The following is a 22,947-nucleotide window of genomic DNA, read 5'->3' on the forward strand; positions in this document are numbered from 1 at the left end:
CCTCACTTGTGTGCTGCCCGTTCTGTGTCCCCAGAGCCTGCTTGCTCAGCACAAAGACTTCGGGGCTGCCATCGAGCCCCTGCAGAGGACGCTCTCGGACCTCCAGACCAGGGCCCGAGCCGAGAATGGGCTTCAGCGGGACCTTCCTGGGAAGCAGGCCCAGCTGTCGAGGCTGCAGGTGAGGGGTCTGCGGGGCCTGAGTCGCCTCTTCAGGTGCTCCGCGCACCAGGAGGCAGGCAGCCCCTCCTTAGAAACCGGCCAAGCAGCGCCGGCCCCAGCCGCACACTCAGCCCCTCGCTGTGCCCTGACCTTTCACCTCGGTTGATTTCCTGGGGGTTCCTGGCCTCGCAGGGCCCTCAGCGCCTCCAGACTGCTGACTCTCCAGCTTCCAAGACGATAAGCTGCCTTTCTGCTTACTCCGCGGTTCCAAAGTCCCACACTGGCCGTGTTTTTAAAGTTGCTTTGCTAAGTGTTCCTGTGAGTGCAGAGGCCCCTACTGGCTCTGAGAAGGAACGTTCTGAACCACACGGGGACGCCCCTCGGCGCTGGTGACCGCTGTCGCTGGGTGAGGAGCTGCTGGCTCCTAACGAGTACCTGTTAACCCAAGCACAGCTCAGCTGCAAGTGGCGAGTGCTCTTGGGAAGGTGTTAGAAGTGGTGCGTGTGCGGCTTTCCAGCCAGAGCTGGGGTGGATTCTTCATACCGCGGGCTGGCCGCCAGGAGGAGTCCCGATGGGAGTTTGTATTCTCATGGTGCCTCAGAATATCTCCATCGCATTAAAACTCTCACCGGTCCTGAGACTGGGCCGTCAGATGGCCATGAGGTGCAGCCGCAGGAGTTGGGGAGCCCCACCCTCCGAGACCCTCCACCGCGTCCCACTCAGAGTCCCCCCACCCTGATCAGCACCCCTGCGAGAGGCAGGAGGGTCAGCCCCCTCATTGCTTCCTCTGCTGCAGGGGCTGCAGGAAGAGGGGCTGGACCTGGGCGTGCAGGTGGAGGCCACCAGGCCTTTCATCCAGGGGAACCCCAACCACCAGCACAGAATGGACCAGCTTTCGGCCGACTGCCAGGCCCTGCAGCGGTCCCTGGAGGTAAGGGCCGTGCAGACACCGGCCTGGACCTGACCCTCCCCGAGTCCCCCCTCTTCTTCCTCCCTCCTGCCAGCGCTTCTTTTCCTTTCTCTTGTCCTTCTTGCCTCCCTCACCTACTCATCAGACCATCATTGAGCGCCTCCTGTATGCCAGGCAGTGATCGGGGCCCTAGGCAAGGGCAGCTGAGCCAGCAGGCAAGGCCCCTGTTCTCCCGGGTGACGTTCCAGGGGGTAGATGGACAGAGTGGGCAGCCAACAAGTAAACGTACAATTCCGCCTGGGCCGGGGCCAAAGAGCAGGGCACCGTGCAGGTGCTCCCCGAAGCCCAGCGGGCAGTGGCCCACACGCTTGCCGCCTTAGGGTGAGGTTGAAAGGTGCACCTGGTGGCCTGGCGCCGTGCCTGCAGTGCCCTCTAGTGGCCGCCTGGGTCATTCTGGTGCTACGGAAGGTGGACTCCCTTGTGAGCGGTGGGAGTGGAGATTGAGGTCCTTCAACATCTCCCTGAGGCAGTGGTTCTCAACCTTCCTGACGCCGCGACCCTTGAATACAGTTCCTCATGTTTGAATACAGTTCCTCATGTTGTGGGTGACCCCCAACCATAAAATTATTTTCGTTGCTACTTCGTAACTGTAATGTTGCTACTGTTATAAATCGTAATGTAAATATCTGATATGCAGGATGTATTTTCATTGTTACAAAGTGAACATAATGAAAGCATAGTGATGAATCACAAAAACAATATGTAATTATATATGTGTTTTCCGATGGTCTTAGGCGACCCCTGTGAAAGGGTCCTTCGGCCCCCAAAGGGGTTGCAACCCACCAGTTGGAGCCCCAGGAGCGCACAGCCGGCCCTCAGGCTGCCTCACTCAGGAAAACAGTCTGAGGGTTCCCCACCCTACGGCTGACATGCCCTTAATAACAAGTGTTCTTAACAGCCTCCTCGCAGTCCTGAGACTCACAGATAGTGTCAGCAGCCACACCACTTAACACTTTAATATAATGCCCTTTCTACAGTAGGGAATGTAAATAAAAGGAAAGTAATTATTAGAAAAAATAATGTCTTTCAAAATGTAAGTGGCCGCGGTGGCCACACCAAGGCGGGAGGAGGCGGGCGGTGCGCCCTCCCCAGGGGGTGGCCTCCGGTGCCTCCAGCCGCGAGGTTTTCTGGGAGGCGAACAACCCCGAGTGCGGTCCTCCATCCGCTTATGGAGCAGCCGCATTCCTGCGCAGCCCACGTGGTCGTTAAAGCTGCCAACGTCTCTTTGTGTTTGTGTGGTAACTGGAGGCAGATTCTAAGCTCAGGCCGCAATAAACGTGGGTGTGGGCAGGGCCTGAGAAGACCCCCCACGCCCCACACTCCCACTGTCTCTGCTGGCACCCACCCCGTCACCACCAGGGCAACCCAAACCCCCCTGAGTTTCAGGAAATACAGCCCTACCCAGCTAGGCCCCCGGTCTGCATGAGGGCTGAGGTCTAGATGGATTCATTTCACTCCGTTTACTAAGTTAGCAGCTACTGGTCCCCAGGTTGAGGCAGGGGGCGTAGGGAAATAAGAACCACTGACCCCACCCCTTTAGGTGCCACAGAGCCCATAGACGCAGCAAACTTCAGCTTTATAATGAAAAAAACACGTGTTTTTATTGATTTCAGCGAGAGGAAGGGAGAGGGAGGGAGGGAGAGAAACATCAATGATGAGCGAGAATCATCCATCGGCTGCCTCCTGCACGGCCCCTACTGGGGATCGAGCCCGCAACACGGGTGTGTGTCCTGACAGGGAATCAAAACGTGACCTCCTGGTTCCTGGGTCAATGCTCAACCACGGAGCCATGCCGGCTGGGCAGCAAACCTCAGCTTTCATGCCCACAGCCAGTAATGGGCTCAGGCCTCGCCATCTTTTTATTCAGTTTGGGGTCTACCTATAGCCCTTAGGCAGGCAGACTATCTTATCAGTGAGGATTTACATGACTATCTGGTGGGGAAGTTGCTTCAGCTACCATTGTCTGGACTAAACAGTGGGTTCATAGCCCTGACCTTTGCCAGGGCTCAAGGGTCACCAGCCTCCCAGCTCCTAGTTCACACCTCTCTGCCAGTGAAGGCAATGGGCGGCTTCCCACGCTTCCTCTTGGTGAAGAGTGTTCGCTTTGCTGGGGGTGCACCCAGGGGTGAAAGGGTCGCGTCCCAGGGCTGCCATGTTCCGGGTAGGAGCTGTGGACCCACCATTTTCACAAGTGGCTGTGCCGATGCACCCACACGGGGTGGACAGGCAATCCGGTTGCCCCAGACTCCGAGCAGGAAAGCGAGGCAGGCTCCAAGCCCTTTTCGCCAGAAGCTGTCTTCCAGGCCCATGCCTTGCACCATGTAGAGGGAGGACCCGCGCCCTGGTCCCTGCTGGGTCGGGGGCCCTAAAGGGGAGCACACCCCGGGGCCCGGGCAGGCCTGGGGGCCCAGGTCTCGGCCTCAGCCAGCACTCAGGCGCCCTGGCCCCGGCTGTGCCGCAGGACCTGGTGGACGGCAGCCAGCGGAGCACACGGGAGCACTGCGCCTTCAGCCACGAGCTCCTGCAGCTGCAGCAGTGGGTGGCCGTGGTCACGCAGAAGCTGGAGTCCTACCTGGGGGACACGGGCCCCTGGGACGCCCAGGCCCGCGAGGCCGAAGTCCAGGTGAGTGGCTTTCCCTGCGGCGACGGCGCACCCCCAGGCAGGTCGGGAGGCCAAAGCACCCGCCCTGGGAGCGGAGGCCGCCAGGACTCACCGCGTGCGTGTGCGTGTGTGTGTGCGTGTGTGTGTGTGTGCACAGGGGCTGCTGGCGGAATTCCCCGAGAAGGAGGCCCAGCTGCCCCTGGTGGAAGCGCATGGCCGGCTGGTGATGGAAACGTCCTCCCCGGAAGGGGCTGCGGAGGTCCAGGAGGAGCTGGCGGAGCTGGCGGGGGCGTGGCGGGCCCTGAGGCTGCTGGAGCACAGCCTGCTGAGGTGAGGGGCCCCCTGGCCGTCGGCCTGGTCTGGCATCACCCTCCCCACAGCGCGGAGCCCAGTGGTGCCGTGGGACAGGGGCCGGGCATCTCCCGGCTGGCCCAGCTGGCATTCTGGAGGTCCAGAGGAGCAGGGAGCTGCCCCGGCTGGGAGTGAGCCTCCAGCCTACCCGCCCGGGCTCGGGCCGCACCCCCATCACCGGGCACCTGCACCCCACCCCCACCACCGTGAGGGGGTCTCAGCACCCCCATCACTGGGCACCTGCACCCCACCCCCACCACCGTGAGGGGGTCTCAGCACCCCCATCACTGGGCACCTGCACCCCACCCCCACCACCATGAGGGGGTCTCAGCACCCCCATCACTGGGCACCTGCACCCCACCCCCACCACCATGAGGGGGTCTCAGCACCCCCATCACCGGGCCCCTGCTCCCCACCCCCACCACCATGAGGGGGTCTCAGCACTCCCATCACCGGGCACCTGCACCCCACCCCCGTCACTGTGAGGGGTCTCAGTAGGCGAGTCCCCTCCCGGGTCCGGCGTTGACGGCTGGTTTGTTTCCTCAGCCTCATCAGAAACCGGCAGCTGCAGAGGCTGGACGTGGACTCCGGAAAGACCCCGATTTTCACCAACAACATCCCGAAGAGGGGCTTTGTCCTCACCCCCACGGGGCCCCTCTCCAGGCGGCACCGGCAGGTGAGTCTGGCGGGGCTTCCAGGAGGAGGGGCCAGATCCCAGGCCAGTGATGGGGGCGGGGAGGATCTCCGGCAAAGCCCCCAACCGGGCCACAGGCTCCGCTCGGAGTGGGCCCCGTCCCGTCTCCGTCAGCCGGCCCTGCGTGTCACAGGCGTCCCTCAGGCCACTGGACAGACGGACTCAGAGACCCCAGACCCAGGCCCTGGGGAAGGCCCCAGGCTCCCCTGGACAGGCACGCCCTGGCCCCTCAGAAACACCGCCCCCTGCAGGGAGGAGAGGCCAGGGGTCAGCGCTTCCCGCCGAGCCCAGGCTGCAAACTGAAACCACAGAGGGTGGGCATGTTTTGGTGCCATGAGTTGTATTTTGTAGAAAGAACTAAGCTCCCTGCCCTGTATCAGCCGTCCTGTCCCCCAAATGCCTTCACAAAAGGCAGCGCATTGGCGAGAAGCTAGCGCAGTGAAGAGAAAACTCACTCTTTCTTCAAAGCCAGCGTCACCCCATCCATCCTGTTCTCCGCCCGCGAGGCACTGATGGGGTGTTACCGCTTGGAGCTGTGCCGGGGCTGGGGCCCAGCTGGGAACCACCCAGAAACCCTTCCCCCAAGCAGAGCCGGAGCCCAGCGCAGGGCCATGCCTGCTGTGCCTGCACCCGATCGCTGCTTAACATGCGGGCTCTGACTCAGGAGGTCTGGGGGCCCCGAGCCTGCTGTCTGCAAGCCCCTCGGAGCACCCCGTGAGAGACGAGGCAGTGGGAACCACAGGCCATGAAATCGGGGTTTCCAGAAAGCGGGGTGCAATGGCAGAGGGGCCATGGGCTGTGGGGCCTGCAGAGAGGCCGTGACCAGGGCTGGGCCAGGGCAGCCCTCCCAGAGGGAAATGTGAGGGGACCATGGAGGCAGGGAGCGGGGACGGGGGGGGGGGGGCGGGGGCGGGTTGTTCCTCGCAGAGGAGGCATGTGTGCAAAACCCCGAGAAAGTGCAGGGCCAGGTGCCAGGCGGGTTTGAGCGCTCGGGTGGAGAACGGGCAGGTGGGACGAGCCGCAGATAGGCAGAGCCGCCCCGAGGCCTTGGGCCACATCGAGGCGTGTGAGAAGCCACCGGGGTGCACAAGGGAGGGCTCAGCCGAGTGACGGCAGGAGAGAGCCCACTCCGACCACAGAGCCACAGGGGCAAAGGGCCGGCGGGTAACGCAGCTTACCAGCGTCCTGGTCGGGTGGTGGGGCTGCCACGGGGGGCCGGGGGCCCAGGAATGTCCCGGACCCTCCACACTGCGGCCACGCTGAGCAGACACTCCTTGCCCCCAGGCCTCTCGCATCCCTGTGGGCATCCTCGTGCCCGCCCTCCGCCCGGTGGGATCCCAGGACACGAGGCCGGAAGGCTGGGTTCCCCGCTGATGCTTTGGCCTCGCTGTCACTCCGGCAGGCAGACCCGCGCCAGGAAGCAGGAGGCGGCCGTGAGGGCTTCCCCCAGCTCCTGGGCGACTTCGAGCGGTGGCTGCAGGTGGAGAACGCCAAGCTGGTGAGAGTCATCGCCATGAGAACCGCCACGGCCGAGGCCGCCAGGGCCAGAGAGACGAAGCTGCAGGTGCGTGCCAGGAAAGGCCCCTTTCCGAGGGGCGGCACCATGGATGGTTTAAAAAAAAATTCCCATTGATTCCAGAGGGAGGGAGAGAGAAACATCAGTGATGAGAGAGAACCATCGATCGGCTGCCTCGTGCACGCCCCCTACCGGGTATGGAGCCGAAACCTGGACACGTGCCCTGACCAGGAATCAAACCGTGATTTCCTGGTTCACAGGTTGACACTCCATCTCGGGGCCGCACCAGCCGGGCCGGCAGTGTTTGCCACAAGGGAGCTCTTCCTTTTTTCCCGCTGAGATTACTTACTTATTTATTTTTGTGAAGCCTCCCCCCAGGGCATTTTTCTACTGACTTTTCGAGAAAGAGGTAAGGAGAGGGAGAGACGGAGAGAAACACTGATGTGAGAGAGTCACGTCGATTGGTGGCCTCTGCATGTGCTCTCCGACCAGGGCCAGGGATCAAGCCTGCAACCAAGGTACATGCCCTCGACTGGAATCGAACCCGGGACCCTTCCGTCCACAGGCGATCGGCTCTCCCCTGAGCCAAACCAGCCAGGGCCCTAGGGAGCTCTTCAAAACAAGAAGCACGTACCTCGTCGTGAGCTGTCCCTGCCTGTGCGTGCGTAATGGTTGTTGAGCTTGTCTGGCTGAAGCATTTTAGGAGAAGCATTCATCCTCTGCTCAGCCTGCCCCGTCCTGCCCGGCTGGGGAAACACACCCCAGTCGCCGCTGCGGGGTCTCCAAGCCGTGGCTACGTGGCTACATACAGAGCCTCCTGCAGTCGGGGGCTCCGCGCAGCAGCTCATTTCGCTCCTGGCTCTGAGGGCCGGCGGTTCGGCCGGGCTCGGCCGGCAGTCTCCCACCACAAATCTTTCTCTTTCGCTCCCGCCACGCCTTCCTTGGCTCCTGGGGAATTTTGCTTCTGTCCCTCTCACGCCCCCTGTCTGATCTGGGCACGTACCTTTTGGACCTGAATTACGGGCCTCGGGCGTCCCCGCGGAAGAGGGACTGGTCGCGGGGCCTCCACCGCCGCAGGGCCCCGACTCTGACCTTTCCCTCCGCGGCCCCGAGGGGCTGCCCGCAGCCTGCGCTTTCACCGCGGTCCCTCCGGCCTGGCCAGCGGCCTGTTGGCAAAACAGCCTGCACGCTGGACCGGCCTCCCTGGTTCTCCTTGGCCTGGCTGTAGCCCCATGTGCTCCTTGCTGACTCTTTAGTGCCTTCATGTTAACTTTTTGTCATCAAACCTCCCATTTCTGTCATTTTTTCCGGCACCGTCCTGCGCCTGGAATGCCTTTCAGATGTTTTGGATATGCGGCCCTCTTTCCTAGCTGTGAGAGGTTTGGTCCAATGGCCTGGTTGACCATGGCAGGCAGTCCTTCCTGCCCGCCCCTTCCTCCTGCTCGGTCACTCCTCTCTCTTCCTGCTGCCCCCCCACCCCAGTTCCATCCAGATCAGAGACGGGCTGGGGTTCCCCCGGTGAACCCTCCTGTCTGTGGAGAGCTCACATCCCCGGGGCTCCGAGAAGCTAGGCAGCTCACGCACAGAGCGCAGCTGGTAGGATGGGCCAGAGCCGGGCTCCCGAGCCAGATGCGGACCCCGGCTCCTGGGATTCCTGCCCGGAGCCCCACATCCACACCGCTTCCCAGGAACCCCGAGGACCGAGGGGGCCCCCCTGTGGGACACAGCGCTAGATTTGGGAGGAAAATCCCTGTTTGGACATCGCTCTGCCAGGCCTAGGCTGAAGGAAGGGGGTCCACAGTGGCAGCTTTGATGGCAGTGACGCGAATGTGAGGGCTGGAGGTGACCGGGCGGCCAGCAGTGCTGACCCTGTCCTGCAGGCGCCCGTTCTGCTACGAGGCTGACAGCAATGGCCCGCCTTGGCCCACCTTCCCCAATAGGATTCTCATTCAATGGCTCTGTCAGCTCAAGTGGAACGCGATTGGCTGCCCCTTGCCAGCCAGGCGAGCGTCTGGGCCGTTGGAAGGTGCCCTTGACGTGGTCCTTTCCCCGCAGGAGCTGGAGGCTCGGGTCCCCGAAGGCCAGCATCTCTTCGAGGACCTCCTCCGTCTGGGGCCGGCGAGGGGCGCCTCGGAGGAGCTGGAGGACCTGCGCTACCGCTGGATGCTCTACAAGTCCAAGCTCAAGGACTCCGGGCAGCTGCTGGTGGGTGCAGGCGGGCAGGTCCCAGCCTGGGGGTGGACTGCGGCCGAGCCACGCTCACCTGGGAAACCTGGGCCACATCCACCCGCCCTGTGCCTCCAGGGACCAGACTGAGGGGACCGCGTGGTGGGAGGGAGGGAGGGAGGAGACTCCCAGGTCCCGGGTGCTGGATGGCGGGGTGCCATTCATTCACCTGTGAGGCCACCCTGTGAGGCCGGCTCCAGTAACAGCAGCCGTGACCGTGGCCTCACAGTTAAGGTCTGAGCAGCGCTGTGCTGCCTCGTGAGCTGCAACCTTTACGCCAGCGGTTCTCAGCCTGGGCTGCACATGAGAATCCCCTGGGAGTCTTTTAAAATCCTGATTTCTGGGCCTCCTCCTCCGGAAATTCTGTTTCTTTGTTACTAATGTGGCCCCACCCCAAAACAAAGAAACAGAATTTCTGGAGGAGGAGGCCCAGAAATCAGGATTTTAAAAAGATGCCCAGGTGATTCTAATGTGCAGCCCAGGTTGAGAACCACTGCCTTACGCCATCATCCTATCAGTCCTCCCAGCAGCCTCTGCCCAGGGAATTGTGTCTCCAGTCCCCCGAGGGGCACTGAGACCCTGAGAATTCACACTCGTCCGCAGTCCCGGGGCTTGTGAGCGCAGAGCCACACTAGCACACGCCAGCGGGGGAGGCCTGGGCCCGGCCCGAGCCGGCACCACCCGCCCTGGGACTCCGAGCGAGCGAGCGAGCATCTTCCCCGTGCCGCCCCGCATCCCCTCTGGAGGAGCACTGAGAGCTTCACCAGAGCCATGAGGACGTGCGATGGCTCACAGCAGCCCTGTGGGGAGGACTGCTAGGATCCCCTGAGCACCAGCGGTGAGGAGACGGAGGCTTGGAGCTGAGCTGAGCTGAGCAGGGGGCTGTTGAGATGTTTCTGAGGGTCCCGGCTGCCCTCGGACCCCGGACCCCACCTCTGATGCGCCCCCTTTGCTGGCCCCACAGTGGCTGAGTCGGCCACTAGGTGTCAGCCCAGCCCCAGCCGGTGGCCCTGCCGCCGGCCTCGCCCAGGCGTCCCAGACAGAGTCCCACCTGGGCCCGGAGTGCGTTAAAAAGCTCATTAAATCGAATCACCTGCTGGCTCAGCCTGTCCAGATGACCAGGAGTTTTAAAGAAACGCTCCCCTGACAAAATGAATATTCCATTATGGGCTCTGCTGGGATTTAAGTTTCACTCACTTAACTTTTTTTCCCTTTTCCTCTCCTTCCCTAAAATAACAGACGCAGAGTTCTGCAGGGCAGCCCGCTGGATTCCAGAAGGTATGGCGCCCGCCATCTGCTCCCCACGCGGGAGGGTGGGTGGGCCGGGGGCTGGGCTGGGACCCCTGGGCTTCCTGGAAGGTTCCGTGAGGAGTGAACATTGATGCAGGGCCAGCTCTGGGCTGCCCGTGCTGGGCCCCAGGCCCTCACTCTCAGAAGCCCTGGGGGAGCAGAGTGGCCTGAGCTGTGACAGGCACAGGGTGGCGGGGACCCTAGAGTCCCCCCTACCCCCACCCCCCCAGGACGAGGTGACGAGGGAACAAGGATGCTCCTAATAATCCTGCTGGGACAGCAGGGGTCAGCCCGGGCCCTTCCGAACTGGGCCACCTGAAGGGTAGACAGGTTTCGGGGCTCAGTGGGGGACAGGAGAGGAAGGGGGTGCCTTTCATGTTGGACCAGGCAGGTGTTACCACTTAGGTCCCCCGAGGTGCGCTCAGGGACACTCCGTGGGCGTACAGGTCAAAGCAATAACAATAACGGCGGAGAGCATCATGATAACAAGTACTGTTACTGCAGATGCCACCCCTGGCAGCCACTGTGTGCGGGCAGTGTGATAACTGCTGGCCGGGTGGTTAGGGGACATCCGGCCACCCCAGGGCACCTCACCTCCCCTCTCTGCAGGGAGGGGCGGGATTGGAGGCTGTCCAGGAGCCTCTGCCTCCAAAGCCGTCTTCACCTCTCACATCCGCCAAGAAAGCGCCTGGGCCTGGCGGGCCCGCTTCTAGGAAGCCGGCTGTACCCCATGTCCCAGGCGCCTTTCCCGGGGGAGCAGGTGGGTTCCTGCCAAGCCTGGCCCAGGGGACGAGCCTCCGGCCTGCTGCTCCGGGCACTCTGGGTCCTCGAGGCCGCGCGTCACGGAGCCTGTGTCTGGATGCTTTGCACACTGGCATCTCCTTGGTCTCCCGAGGGTGCTCAGGTCTTCCTGCTTTGGAAGAAGGGGTGTCGCCCGGACTGGGTGGGAGCATCATGCTGCTCAGCACTGTGGCCTGGAACAAGTTGCCTCGCCTCTTGGGGCTCACTGTCCCCATCTGTAAAATGGAACTGTTAACGCTGGCCTGGTTTTGAAGGTCACGGAATGCAGTCCGTAGGAGTTCTTTACAGAGCAAGGCCCCCCCCCCCCCAGTTTAGGGTAACAAATAGCCTCCTTATGAAACAGAGAGGCAGGGAGGGGCTTGGGGAAGGACCAGTGTCCAGCCTGGTGGCTCCTGGGGGGACACGGGGGACATGGGGCCAGGCCTCTAGGCTGCCTCTAGCGCTCACACGCTAAGCCCCTCGCTGGGTGGGAGTCCTCATCTATCCAGCTCCCAGGCGGGGGTCCGCAGGGAGCCATGTCTGGGGCCCCTGGGGCCGCGCTCCCGTAAGTGCTCGCTAAACATTTCCGAGGAGGGGCCTTTGGCGGCCGACTCCAGCCTCCAGCGCGGCTCGGGCGCCCCGCCACCTGTGGTCAGGTTAGTGCGCAGGGTGCGCAGCCTGTGTTTATCTGCTCTCTCCTCCTTCATTCACTTATTCGTGTCACACGTGTTTGCTGAGCGCTGACTTTGTCCCAAGCGCTGCTGAAGGCACTTGAGACCCAGTGAGCGCGGAACAAAGCCCTGCGCTGGCCGGCTGTGCGTGCTGGCCGGGCGGGGAGGGCGTGGGGAGGGGTGCACGTGTCCAGCTGGTCTGCTGAGCACAGCGGCCAGGCTCTGGGTCAGGCAGCTTCGAAAGGCAGCAGCGGCTTGGGGTCCTGTTACAAATATATTTTTACTGATTTCAGAGAGGAAGGGAGAGGGAGAGAGAGATGGAAACATCCATGATGAGAAAGAATCATGGATCGGCTACCTCCTGCTCACCCCACACTGGGGATCGAGCCCACAACTCGGGCTTGTGCCCTGCCTGGGAATCGAAACTGACCTCTGGGTTCATAGGTTGACACTCAACCACTGAGCCACGCCGGCCGGGCACGGCTTAGGGGTCTGTATAGCTGCAGGGTTGTTGTTTTTATCTATGACTGGCAGATGTGGGGCACAGTTTCGTGGGATATGCAAAGCAGGCAGGCTCTAAATGGCCCCCAAAATCTGCTGCCCTGGGCGACGTTAAAACAAGCGGCTGTGTGAATGTTTGAATCTGGCGCTGGCTGGCCTTCCGGCCGACAGGTCTCAGCCCGCTATGGAGCAGTAAGCACTGGGGGCCCATATGCTGGAGCCTTCGGGGCTCATTTCCATGGCAGCTTGTTTATGCAGCGTTTGGGTCCCTCCCCCAGAGCTTGGGGTTCAGTAGGTCTCGGGTAGCCTGGAGCCTGCACTTCCAGCAAGTTGCCAGGGGGAGCTCAAGCTGCTGCCTTCACAGCTGTGTTCTTGTTACCGGAGTCGGGTGTGTGATCCTTGGAGAGCACTTACCCCGTTTTCCAGTGGAAAAAAAGGAGGGTCTACCGAGCTCATGGTGGGCAAATTTCTTGTAACCACCAGCACATAGTAGGTTCTTTTTTTTTTTTTTTAAAGCTTTTATTGATTTCAGAGAGAGGAATGATTGAGAGAGAATCATTGGTTGGCTGCCTCCCACACGCCCCCCTACTGGGAATCGAGCCAGCAACCCCAGCATGTACCCTGACCGAGAATCGAACCTTGACCTCCTGGCTCATGGGTTGATGCTTAACCACTGAGCCACACTAGCCGAACACATAGTAGGTTCTTAATTGCCATGTAAATGTGGGCCCGGGAGACTCCTGCAGACACCGCCCCTGCTTCACTTTCTGTGAACAAAGGGGTCAGTGACACTTCTGTCGGGGGGCCTCCCTGTGGTTTGGCTCTGGCGCTCACGTTGCTGGCCGGCGTGTGCGCACGTGCGTGCGTAAGGGTGTGTGAGCACGTGCACACATGCACACGCAGCCTGGCAGGGAGGACCCGGCGCTGTCTTCAGAGGCTGTCCCCTTGCCAACTTAGAAACGTTGCGCGTATTATTTGTATCCTGAAGGGAAGGGGAAACCTGCCCCGAAGCGAACGATTTATGAGCAGTTGCTTTCGCACCTTTTTTCTCTCCGAGTGCCAGGCCATCGGAGGCCCCCGCTGCGTCCAGAGCTGCAGCCTGCTTGTTTGTATAAACAGAATAATTAAGATTTATTAAATTCACAGCTGCCCACACACTCGCCAGCTCAGCCACGAGAAGTTTGGCTGCAGCGTCCAGACACATGAAATGTAATTGCTTTTCAAGTTACAGCGGGGCCGTGAGTCAGCTGAGTTCTGCCCTGGCCCGGGGCCGGGGGGGGGGCCCGTGGGGCCGGGGGGGCGTCCTACCCCAGGCAAACCGTGAGCTGAGGGACCAGGTTCTTCGGTGCTTCGCTCGCCTGGGTGAACGGGTCGGCCTGTGCGCCAGCCTGCGGGCAGGGAGAGCGTGTGCGACTGTGGCCCTGGGCTGTAGTCGGTCTGGCCCAGTGGGATGTAGATTCAGATGCGGAGGGCCCGAGGGCGGCATATTTGACCACATTTTATAGTTTTAAGGCTCCTAATTTTTCGCATTCGCACATCTCCCAAATTGGGGTGTCTGATTTCAATCAAGTTCTTCCCGTGAGGGTGTGAATTGGCTTCTCTCCACCCCAGGACACTGGCCACCGAGATTTCTTTACGTTAAAATCTCTGCTTGCGGCTTGTGTTTCGTTTTGTTTCTGTGTGGACCATGCTGAGTGTGTAAACGTGGACAGCCAACCTCCGGTAACTCCAGCCTGTGGTTCAAGTTCACAGGAAAGAGTTTTGTTTCCTGTCCGTTACCACAGCCCTCATCATCACCACCTCCATCATCATCATCCTCACCATTATCATCATCACCACCACCATCATCATCACCACCTCCATCATCATCATCCTCACCATTATCATCATTACCATCACTATCATCACCATTATCATCCTCATCACCATCATCACCACCAGCACCACTATCATCACCACTATCATCATCACCACCACCATCATCATCATCCTCACCACTATCATCATCACCACCACCATCATCATCATCCTCACCACTATCATCATCACCACCACCATCATCATCATCCTCACCACTATCATCATCACCACCACCATCATCATCATCCTCACCACCACCACCACCACCATCAACATCATCATCATCACTACCATCCTCATCATACTTACCATCAACCACCACCATCATCACCACCAGCACCACTATCATCACCATCACCATCCTCACCACTATCAACATCACCATCACCATCATCACCACCATCATCATCATCATCATCATCACTACCATCCTCATCATTCATCACCACCACCACCATCATCATCACCATCATCGTCACTACCGTCCTCACCACCATCACCATCATCACCACCACCATCATCATCATCACCATCGTCACTACCGTCCTCATAATTCTCACCACCATCACCATCATCACCACCACCATCATCATCATCACCATCGTCACTACCGTCCTCACCACCATCACCATCATCACCACCATCATCATCATCATCATTACTACCATCCTCATAATTCTCACCACCATCATCATCATCATTACTACCATCCTCATAATTCTCATCACCATCATCATCATCATCATCATCATCATCATCATCACTTGGTTGTAGCTTCTGTTGTCCTGGAGAGCGAACTTTTGGTTCTACAAGGAGCCAACAGATATATTCTACAATTATAGTACTGCTCCTAAGAGCTCATTTACCTTTTAATTGGTGTGCAAATATACGTTGAGTCCTCACCACAACCCGGCAAATGGGGGGTGGGCATCACTGTTTTATCCCAATTTTTCAGAGAAGGAAACAGATGCTCAGAGAAGTTGCTAACTCGCCGAGGGTCGCCTAGCCAGTGTGTGACAGCCTCTGCCTCGGATCCTAGTCAGCCAGGTTTCCGCGAGCTGGGCCCGGCCCTGCACGTGCTGCCTCGTGACCGTGGGGCCTCCACTTCCCTGAGCGGCCAGCTCTTGGCCCTGCACTCCCGTGGAGGCACAACCGGCCAGCCCCTCTAGGATTTGGGGTGTCCTTCTGTAGATGGATGGTGTTGATGATGAAGATGGTGGTGAAGGAGAAGGATAAAGTGAAGGCGACATACATGATGATGAGCATGGCGGTGGTGATGATGATGATATGAAGCTAATGGTGATGGTGGCGGTGACTGCTTTAGATGATGATATTAGTGATGCATCATAATAATAATGACAGTAGTTTTAAGCACCCACTATGTTGCAGGCCCTGTCTCATTTATTTCTCACAACAGCTCTGCTGGGCAGGTATCATTATTACCCCTTTTTATAGTTGAGAGACTTGAAGTTTAGAGCAGTTGAGTGACCTTCTCAAGAGTCACGCCTAGGACTCACAGCCAGGCAAAGATTCACATAGTAACTGGCAGAGCCTGTAACTCTATGTGCTTGTTCTTCCTCTCATGCCTCGAGTGGTTTGAGAAAACGAGAGATCTTCGTTTCTGGCAACACTGGCATTAGGCCCACTTCACAGATGGGAAGACTGAGGCCGTGCGGTCAGAGAGGTGGCCCAGGCCCACTGCTTCCCCTGTCGTCCTCCCCACCCCTCCACACCTGCTCTTAGCGTCCCGCCCATTCACACCTGCTCTTAGCGCCCCGCCCATTCACACCCGCTCTGTCCGCAGGCCCGGCCTTGGCGAGGACCCGGCGGCTTCCTCCGGAAGGTGTGCTGCGTGGCGCTGCCCCTGCAGCTGCTCCTGCTGCTGCTGCTGCTCCTTCTGCTCCTGCTCCCCGTGGGCGAGGAGGCCCGCAGCTGCACACTGGCCAACAACTTCGCCCGCTCCTTCAGGCTCATGCTCCGCTACAGCGGCCCCCCGCCCACCTAGCCGCGGGCACACCGGTGACTTTCTCCTCCGGCCTCCGGCAGCCCCGCTCCTCCTCAGGACACGGGGACACTGGACACGGGCAGGTGGACGGCAGAGCTGCCGGGACAAAGACTGTGCGGATGCTCCCAGCACAGAACGACTTTCTCTACGGTGTTGCCTCGTCTATTTATACTGCACGTGCGCTGTGCGGGACCAGGACCGACGTACAGGACTCTGTGTGCTCTGCATGTACAGGCTGTGCTGACGGTTTCGGGGGTGGATCTGTTTGGAGGAGGGGAGGGCGGCCCTGGGCTGGGGGTCTCCCGTCAGCCCTGGAAACGCAGCACGTCGCTGGGGGTGACCTCCTACCCAGAAGCCCACCCCCAGTCCAGGGCTACCGAGGCCTCTGCTTGGCGTTCGGACGGGGCCCGCTCAGCGCCCGGTGGCTCCTGTGTTAGGCACCATGACGGAGGACATGCTTGTCTCATTTTAAACTGGACAGCGGGTTCGGATTCGAAGCAGAAATGGGGGCGCTCACTGGCAGGCCCAGCAAGGGCGGTGAAGAGTGACCTCCAGGGAGGGCGGGGCCCGGAAGAGCAGCCCGGGAAGGACCAAGGGGCAGGCCGATGGCACGGACCAGGGCGAGAGTCGCAGTTCGATGGTGCCTGCGTGTCCTGTTCAGGAAGAGAGACCTCAGGGCTAAGATCTCTATGGAGCGAGGGGTGCGCCCTGTGAGCAGCCGCCTCCCGTGAGGGAAGATGCCCCCCGCCCCCCGTCACTCTTGGGCTGAGCTGGTCCTGTCCCCGCTGGAGTGGACGGGAGCCCCTCACACTAGGGAGTGAGCGCCCGAGACAGAGGTGAGGGGTCGGCCTTGCAGCCCAGCTGTCAGAAAGGCTCTCCCTCCTCCTCCCTGGAGGGGCTCTGGACAGAGGCAGGTCTTGGGGACCAAGAGTGCCCCCCACGTGCCCCCGCAAGGGAGCCAGCTCAGGGCGCCACACCCGGCCCTCCGCCAGGCCTGGGCCGCGGGCCCTGCACCATCGGGGAAGGGCCAGCCCTCTCTCTGCTGGGCCCGAGGCCGGAAACAGGCCCCTTCCCCCCCGGGGACTCCGGGGCTCCTGAGCGCGTTAGAACTGGATCGTGTTTTCCCTAAATCAACACGAAGCTTTCCTTTCTCAGAGATGCCCAGCGCCCGCCTTTACCCATCGAGCCGGTCTGCTCAGTTACCAGCAGGCCCAGGGCGGCTCCTCGGGCTGTGGAGCCAGAAGGCGTGACAGACCCTGGCCCCGCGCCATGCCCCCCGCCTCCGCCCGGCACACCCGCCTCCCTTTCTCGCCAGGCCCGTCCTGGGCACAGCTCTTGCCGCCGGACCCGGGCTCCCAGAACCAAAGGAACCGGACATTCGGGCGCGGGAAGGCGGTGCTGCCGGGAACCGCGCCGGGCGCCCAGCAGAAAGCCCGCTTCGCCGCAGGGAGAAGCCGCCCGCGGGCGACCCTCTGCTGGAGGGTCAGGGCTGCGCCACCCAGACCTCAGTCCAGCAGCCACGCCGGGCGCAGGGGGACGCACTGTGCGTCCACCCTAGACGGTCCGAGCTGGCAGGGCCTGCAGTGTCTCCACTGCCCCTCCCCCTTCACAGGGAGAAGGCTGAGGCCCAGAGAGGGGCAGTGACCTGCCTGCGGGCACACAGCAAGGGGGCAAGGTTACCCCGCCCCCAGGGGGCACCCTGCCCAGGACCACCCGGAGCAGTACCCCCGCCCGCCTTGTCAGTAACTTCCAGAAGCAAGGGCTGCTGAGCGTGCGGGCTGGCGGGCGGGAGGGGCTGTATATTTTGTAAACTTTGATGATGATGCCTTAGTCTGCTTGTTTGCATAACTTTTTTCTAAAAAAGAGACCTGATATTTTCATTACTTATATAAATGCAGTTGTAATGTGATCTAAGAACCCACTTACTAGTGCTCTTAAGTGTAATCTCTTCTGCTCAGAGTGCGTGCAGACAGTCAGGGCTTTCATGACGTTCCGGCTTCCTGAACAAGAGCCGCAAAGGGCCTTAATGTGCCGTGTGAGTGGCGTGTTTGGTTTCCTCTGTCCCAGAGTGCGAGGGGCGGGAAGAGCGGAGTGTCACTGCTCAGCCCAGCTGTGGTGGGGGAAGGAGAGAGGACGACAGAGAGAGGAGAGAAAGAGGGAGAGGGAGAGAGAGGAGGAGGAAGAGGGGAATGTCACTTGCTCAGCCCAGCTGTGTGTGTGAGGCGGGTTGGGGGAAGGAGAGAGGACGACAGAGAGAGAAGGAGAGGGAGAGGGAGAGGGAGAGAGAGGAGAGGAGGAGGAAGAGGGGAATGTCACTGCTCAGCCCAGCTGTGTGTGTGAGGCGGGTTGGGGGAAGGAGAGAGGACGACAGAGAGAGAAGGAGAGGGAGAGGGAGAGAAGAGGAGGAGAAAGAGGGGGAGAGAAACACAGGTGAGCATGGTCCATGGTCCAGGCTGCTGGTCACCTGCTGAGCCGTCTCCGGCTCCCGCCCGCTTTGCTGGGCTCTGAGTGAGAAAGACCCGTGGGACTGGGGGGGGGGGGGCCGGGGGGGTCTGTGAGGCGAGGGGAGGTGTGGGACTCCGCGCGAGGGCAGGGGAGGAGGGGGTGGCGGCCTCAGAAACAGCCTTCCGTGTGGTGCTGCGGCTCACGCGCCTCGTTGGCCTCAATCCCCACACGCTCGGGCGGGTGTTCCTTTCCTCCGTGTCTGAGATGAGGACGCTGGGGCTGAGGGCACAGCGCCGCTGGCCCTGCAGACGTGGGGTCTGACCCGGTCGGTCTGTCCTGATTGGCGGAGGTGCTCCAGGCGCAGCCTCTGCAGCCCGGGGCTGGGCCACAGCAGGCGTCTCCTCTGCTGGTGGGTGGAGGCCGGTGCTTACCTTCCCCTGGAGGCCCCAGCCCAGGGCTGGGGGTGGGGGCGGAGTGGGCTGGGCGAGCACTGCTGGGGGCAGCTCTGACTCCCTCCCCTGGAGGGAAGGGGGCCTCTCTCTCCAGAGGCCGTGGCTGTGCCTGTTTTAGAAGGTTCATTGGCAGAGAAGTGACAGAGGAAGGCGCGCGTGTCTTTGCGTGCGTGTGTGGGGGGGGGCATGAGTGTGCGTGTGTGTGCACTGTGTACACGTGTGTACGTATGTGTGCGTGTGCACTGTGTGTACGTGTGCACTGTGTACACACGTGTGTGGGGGGCATGTGTGTGCGTGTGTGTGCACTGTGTACATGTGTGTGTGTGCACTGTGTACACATGTTCGTGTGTGTGTGTGTGTGTGTACACTAGGTAAGTGGGTTTTGACTTCAAAAGCAAATTACCTTCGTTGTCTGAAATGTTCTAATATGTAAGCAGCGCACACAGGGACCATACCCCCGCCGACATGCTACTTGTGACTGTAAAACACGCATTTGCCATGCGTTCGGCTTCTGGGAAGGCACGCCGAGCCGCAGCCAGTGGCCGTCCTGGAACGCGTGTGTGTTATCTGGGCTCGCATCCCGTCCACAGCCCGCGGAGCCCTGCCTCCCCGGCTCGCGCGGGGGGACGGGGACCCCGAGCTTCTTCCCAGCTGCGCCGTAAAGCCCGCAGAAGCGCTCGCCCCGCCCCCCCTCGCCGCTTCCACGTCGGAAGTCGGTGCTCTCAAAGGCGGCTGGAGGTTTTCGTCGTTGCTTCATGTTTTTGAAAACATACCTGCTCTACGTTTGGAAATAAACATCTCTATTTTGGTCTATGACATGTTGTGTGGCTTGGAAACTTTTTTTTCTGACGTAAGGGAAGGGGTTTGCCCGAGGAGGTGGGAGGAGAGCGAGGACACGTGACTGGGCCCCTGGATTTTAGACGCTGGCCTCCTTCCGGGGCCCAACCAGTGCCCGGTCTGTGCAAAGGCTGGGCTCAGGGCCGCAGCCTCCCGGGACCCCACGTGACCGTCAGCATCGCCTGGGAAGCATCTTCAACAGCCAGGCCAGCATCGCCCAGGCCTCCTGGGTCACAATCTGGGGGTGGGGGTTGGGAGGGGTAAGGGGCAGGCCAAGCGGATTTTGAAAATTCCGGATGCGCTCTGAGTAGAGAGATGGCCCCAGACAGAGCCAGGGCGGGTAGCAGGAGGCCACAGGCCACTAAGACCCTTGGTTTCACTAAGGAGTCTGAGGGCTGGGATCCGGTGTCCCGCCCACAGTGCCGGCCGCTGCAGGCCCAGGGGATGCGGTTAGAACCAGGGGACCCGGGACACCGTCCCCACGTGCGAGGAGAGGCCTGAGAGACGGCCCGGGAACCAGTGCCCGCCCCTCGGGACCGCAGGCTCCTAGCAATGGCCTGGCTCGTCACAAAAAGGACAATTATGTCCAGAATCGGAGACGGAGGCCGAGGTGCACTTCCGTTCAGACCCCCTTTCTGTGAGGAGCGGGATTGGAAACAGAAAGGCTTGCCTCTTGCATATTTATTCCCCTCAAACCGAAAAAACCCATCATTTTAACAATGCACACAATCCGGTTCCTAATCTGTCATTTGATTTCAAAGAGAGGAAGGGAGAGGGAGAGGGAGATGACACATCAATGATGAGAATCATGGATCAGCTGCCCCCTGCACGCCCCACACTGGGGATCTAGCCTGCAACCTGGGCCTGTGCCCTGACCAGGAATCAAACCGCCAGGCCTGTTTAGCTGATTTTTAAAAACCTTCATCTGTGTAATGTGAAAGTGCATGTGCATCATCCTATCTAATAATAGAAAAACATGGTAATTGACCGTACCTTTGTTACGCCTCCCATTGGCTAATCAGTGTGATATGCAAATTAACTGCCAACAAAGATGGCGACTAATTTGCATACTGCAGGCAGGGCGGGACAGCGCAGCTGCCAGCGCGCGCCACCATCCCAGGCCACAGGCCGGCCCCAGAAGCCCCAGAAGCCGCCTAGAAGCCGGTGATCGGGGTGACCTGAGGGTCCCCTGCCCAGGCCTGACGCCTCTGGCCAGAGGCGCCAGGCCTGGGTGGGGGGCTGAGCCGGCAATCAGAGGGAGATGGGGGTCCCCTGCCCAGGCCTGACGCCTGGGCCAGAGGCATCAGGCCTGGGTGAGGGGCCGATCCGGTGATCGAAGGGTGATTGGGGTCGATGCCTCTGGCTGAGGCGTCAGGCCTGGGCGAGGGCGGAGCCGGCGATGGAAGGGAGATGGGGGGTCCCCTGCCCAGGCCTGACACCTCTGGCCAAGGTGTTAGGCCTGTGTGAGGGCGGAGCCGGTGATCAGGGGGAGGTGGGGGTCCCCTGCCCAGGCCTGACACCTCTGGCCAAGGTGTCAGGCCTGCGCGAGGGTGGAGCCGGTGATCAGGGGGAGATGGGGGTCCCCTGCCCAGGCCTGAAGCCTGGGCCAGAGGCGTCAGGCCTGAGGCCGAGGGGGGGGGGCAGGCCAGCGATTGGTGTGAACTACAGAGGAAACACCTTTTCTGACTGCTCATTGGTTAAGCTCCCTGTATGCCACTGGCAATATTCTTAGTAACTTGGGTAATAAGAATCCAAAAAGGTGATCTAGGGTTTTCCACAACACTCCTGGCGAAAAAAAACGAAGGTCTGCTGCTGGAGGGCTAAGAAATGTCGTCTCCTACCCTAGCCACTTTGGCTCAGTGGATAATGCCTCGGCCTGCCGATGGCAGGGTCTGAGTTCAATTATGACCAAAGGCATGTACCTAGGTTGCAGGCTCCTCCCTGGCCAGCGCCCAGGTCAGGGCTCATGCAGGAGGCAACCAATCAAAGTGTTCCTCTCACTTTGATGTTTCTCTCTGTCTTTCCCTTTCTCTTCCACATTCTCTAAAAATCAATGGAAACATATCCTCAGGTGAGGATAAAAAAAATAATAATAAAGAAATTATTATTATATGAAAGACACATCTTGAAAATGCCTAAAGAAAGTTGTCATTTTTTCATGGTGAAGGGACTGGAGTCCGTGTTGATGAAAACACCTTGCTGGCTGCGGTGACTGGCAGTGGCTGCAGCAGCGCAGTGATGGGGCTGGTGCCTTCCCCTGATCAGCCCGGTCGCCTCCCACAAAGGAAGGCCAGACTGCGGCTTAGGCCCTATCCCCAAGGGGAGCAGGGAGCGGGCCTAAGCTGTCACTAGGACATCCCCTGAGGGCTCCCAGTATGTGAGAGGGGGCAGGCTGGGCTGAGGGACCCCCCCCCCCCCAGTGCACGGGCCCCTAGTGTATAATAACCAATCGTGGTGTCCGTGTTACTTCCACAGCAGAGGCCTCGAATCTGGGGTCAGGACCTTTGGTGTTAAAACCTGGTCTCGGGGGAAACTAGACTCAGTCTCTCCCTTGTTTTAATGTCACACCTTTTTGGGAACCCAGCCCACTGTGACGTTACACACACACACACACACACACACACGCACACACGGGCGCAGTTTGCACACCTTCATGGAGCCCTCCTGCCCACTCCTGGCTGGGAGATTAACCCACTTTTATGCGGATGTGGTTTTTCACAGCCAGGCGTGTTATGGAAGTAATTACCTTACCTTTGTTTTCATCTGCGGCTTCAAGCCCGGCCGTGACGTGCTTAATGGGAGAGATTCATCATTTCTCGCGGAAACCCCTTGGTGCGAGCCTGGTTCAGCTCCTTGGCCCTGCGGCCCCTCCTGTCACGCCAGCCAGCCCTGGCACCCACCGCCCTGTGTGACCTTTCTCCCCTGCTTTCCCCTCGGGCTCCTTTGCTGGGTCCCCCTGGCACCGCATGCTGTGTGCCCCCCAGACCTGCTCCCAGCACCCGGCCCTTTGCGTGGCCTTCAGCTGCCAGTCCCACCAGGAGGCCACCCCTCCCAATGGGCATCCAGGGAAATTGCTCCAAATTGCCCTCGCTCACGTGGCAGGCGCTTCCCGCCTTGGGCATGTGTGAATAATTGCGGTCCCTTTGGCCTTGGAAGGAGGTGATGGGATGACAGAAAGAAACGTAAAATCTATCAACACTAATAAAAGAGAAAAATGGTAATTGGCGTACGAGCTACCCTTTTCATTGGCTAATCAGGGCTATATGCAAATTAACTGCCAACTAAGATTGGCAGTTAACTGCCAACAAGATGGCGGTTAATTTGCATATGTAGGCACAATGCAGGGAGGCAAAAGGGAAAGCAGGAAGAAGCCCCCTGCCACTGACAGTGATCAGAAACCCAGGGGGGAGCTAAGAGCTGGGGGGCAGGGCAAAGGCGGCCCTGGGGCCGCCTTTGCCCTGCCCCCCAGCCATGATTGGAGAATCAGGTGCCTTTTCCGCCCTGGCCAGTGATAGCAGGAAGTAGGGGTGGAGCCAGCGATGGGAGCTGGGCACAGTCGAAGCTGGCAGTCCCGGGAGCTAGGGGTCC

General features: G+C 60.2%; 1 protein-coding gene across 2 annotated transcripts in view; it reads left to right on the forward strand.

The window, feature by feature from the left end:
* SYNE3 (spectrin repeat containing nuclear envelope family member 3) overlaps positions 1-17,746 on the forward strand; it is a 69,167-nt gene extending 51,421 nt beyond the window's left edge. Inside the window, exons 10-18 of one of the 2 annotated variants that reach the window (XM_059685877.1) lie at positions 35-178; positions 956-1,090; positions 3,591-3,752; positions 3,889-4,061; positions 4,629-4,758; positions 6,179-6,340; positions 8,348-8,497; positions 9,758-9,796; positions 15,425-17,746. In XM_059685877.1, the coding sequence (XP_059541860.1) occupies positions 35-178; positions 956-1,090; positions 3,591-3,752; positions 3,889-4,061; positions 4,629-4,758; positions 6,179-6,340; positions 8,348-8,497; positions 9,758-9,796; positions 15,425-15,625 (1,296 nt within the window). In that variant the 3' untranslated portion in view covers positions 15,626-17,746. Of the gene's footprint in view, positions 1-34; positions 179-955; positions 1,091-3,590; positions 3,753-3,888; positions 4,062-4,628; positions 4,759-6,060; positions 6,341-8,347; positions 8,498-9,757; positions 9,797-15,424 lie in introns of those variants that run through there. The other variant, XM_059685878.1, reaches the window with a different exon arrangement.
* The last annotated feature ends 5,201 nt before the right edge of the window (positions 17,747-22,947 follow it).

Source organism: Myotis daubentonii, chromosome 1 (assembly GCF_963259705.1).
Source record: "Myotis daubentonii chromosome 1, mMyoDau2.1, whole genome shotgun sequence".
NCBI lineage: Eukaryota > Metazoa > Chordata > Mammalia > Chiroptera > Vespertilionidae > Myotis > Myotis daubentonii.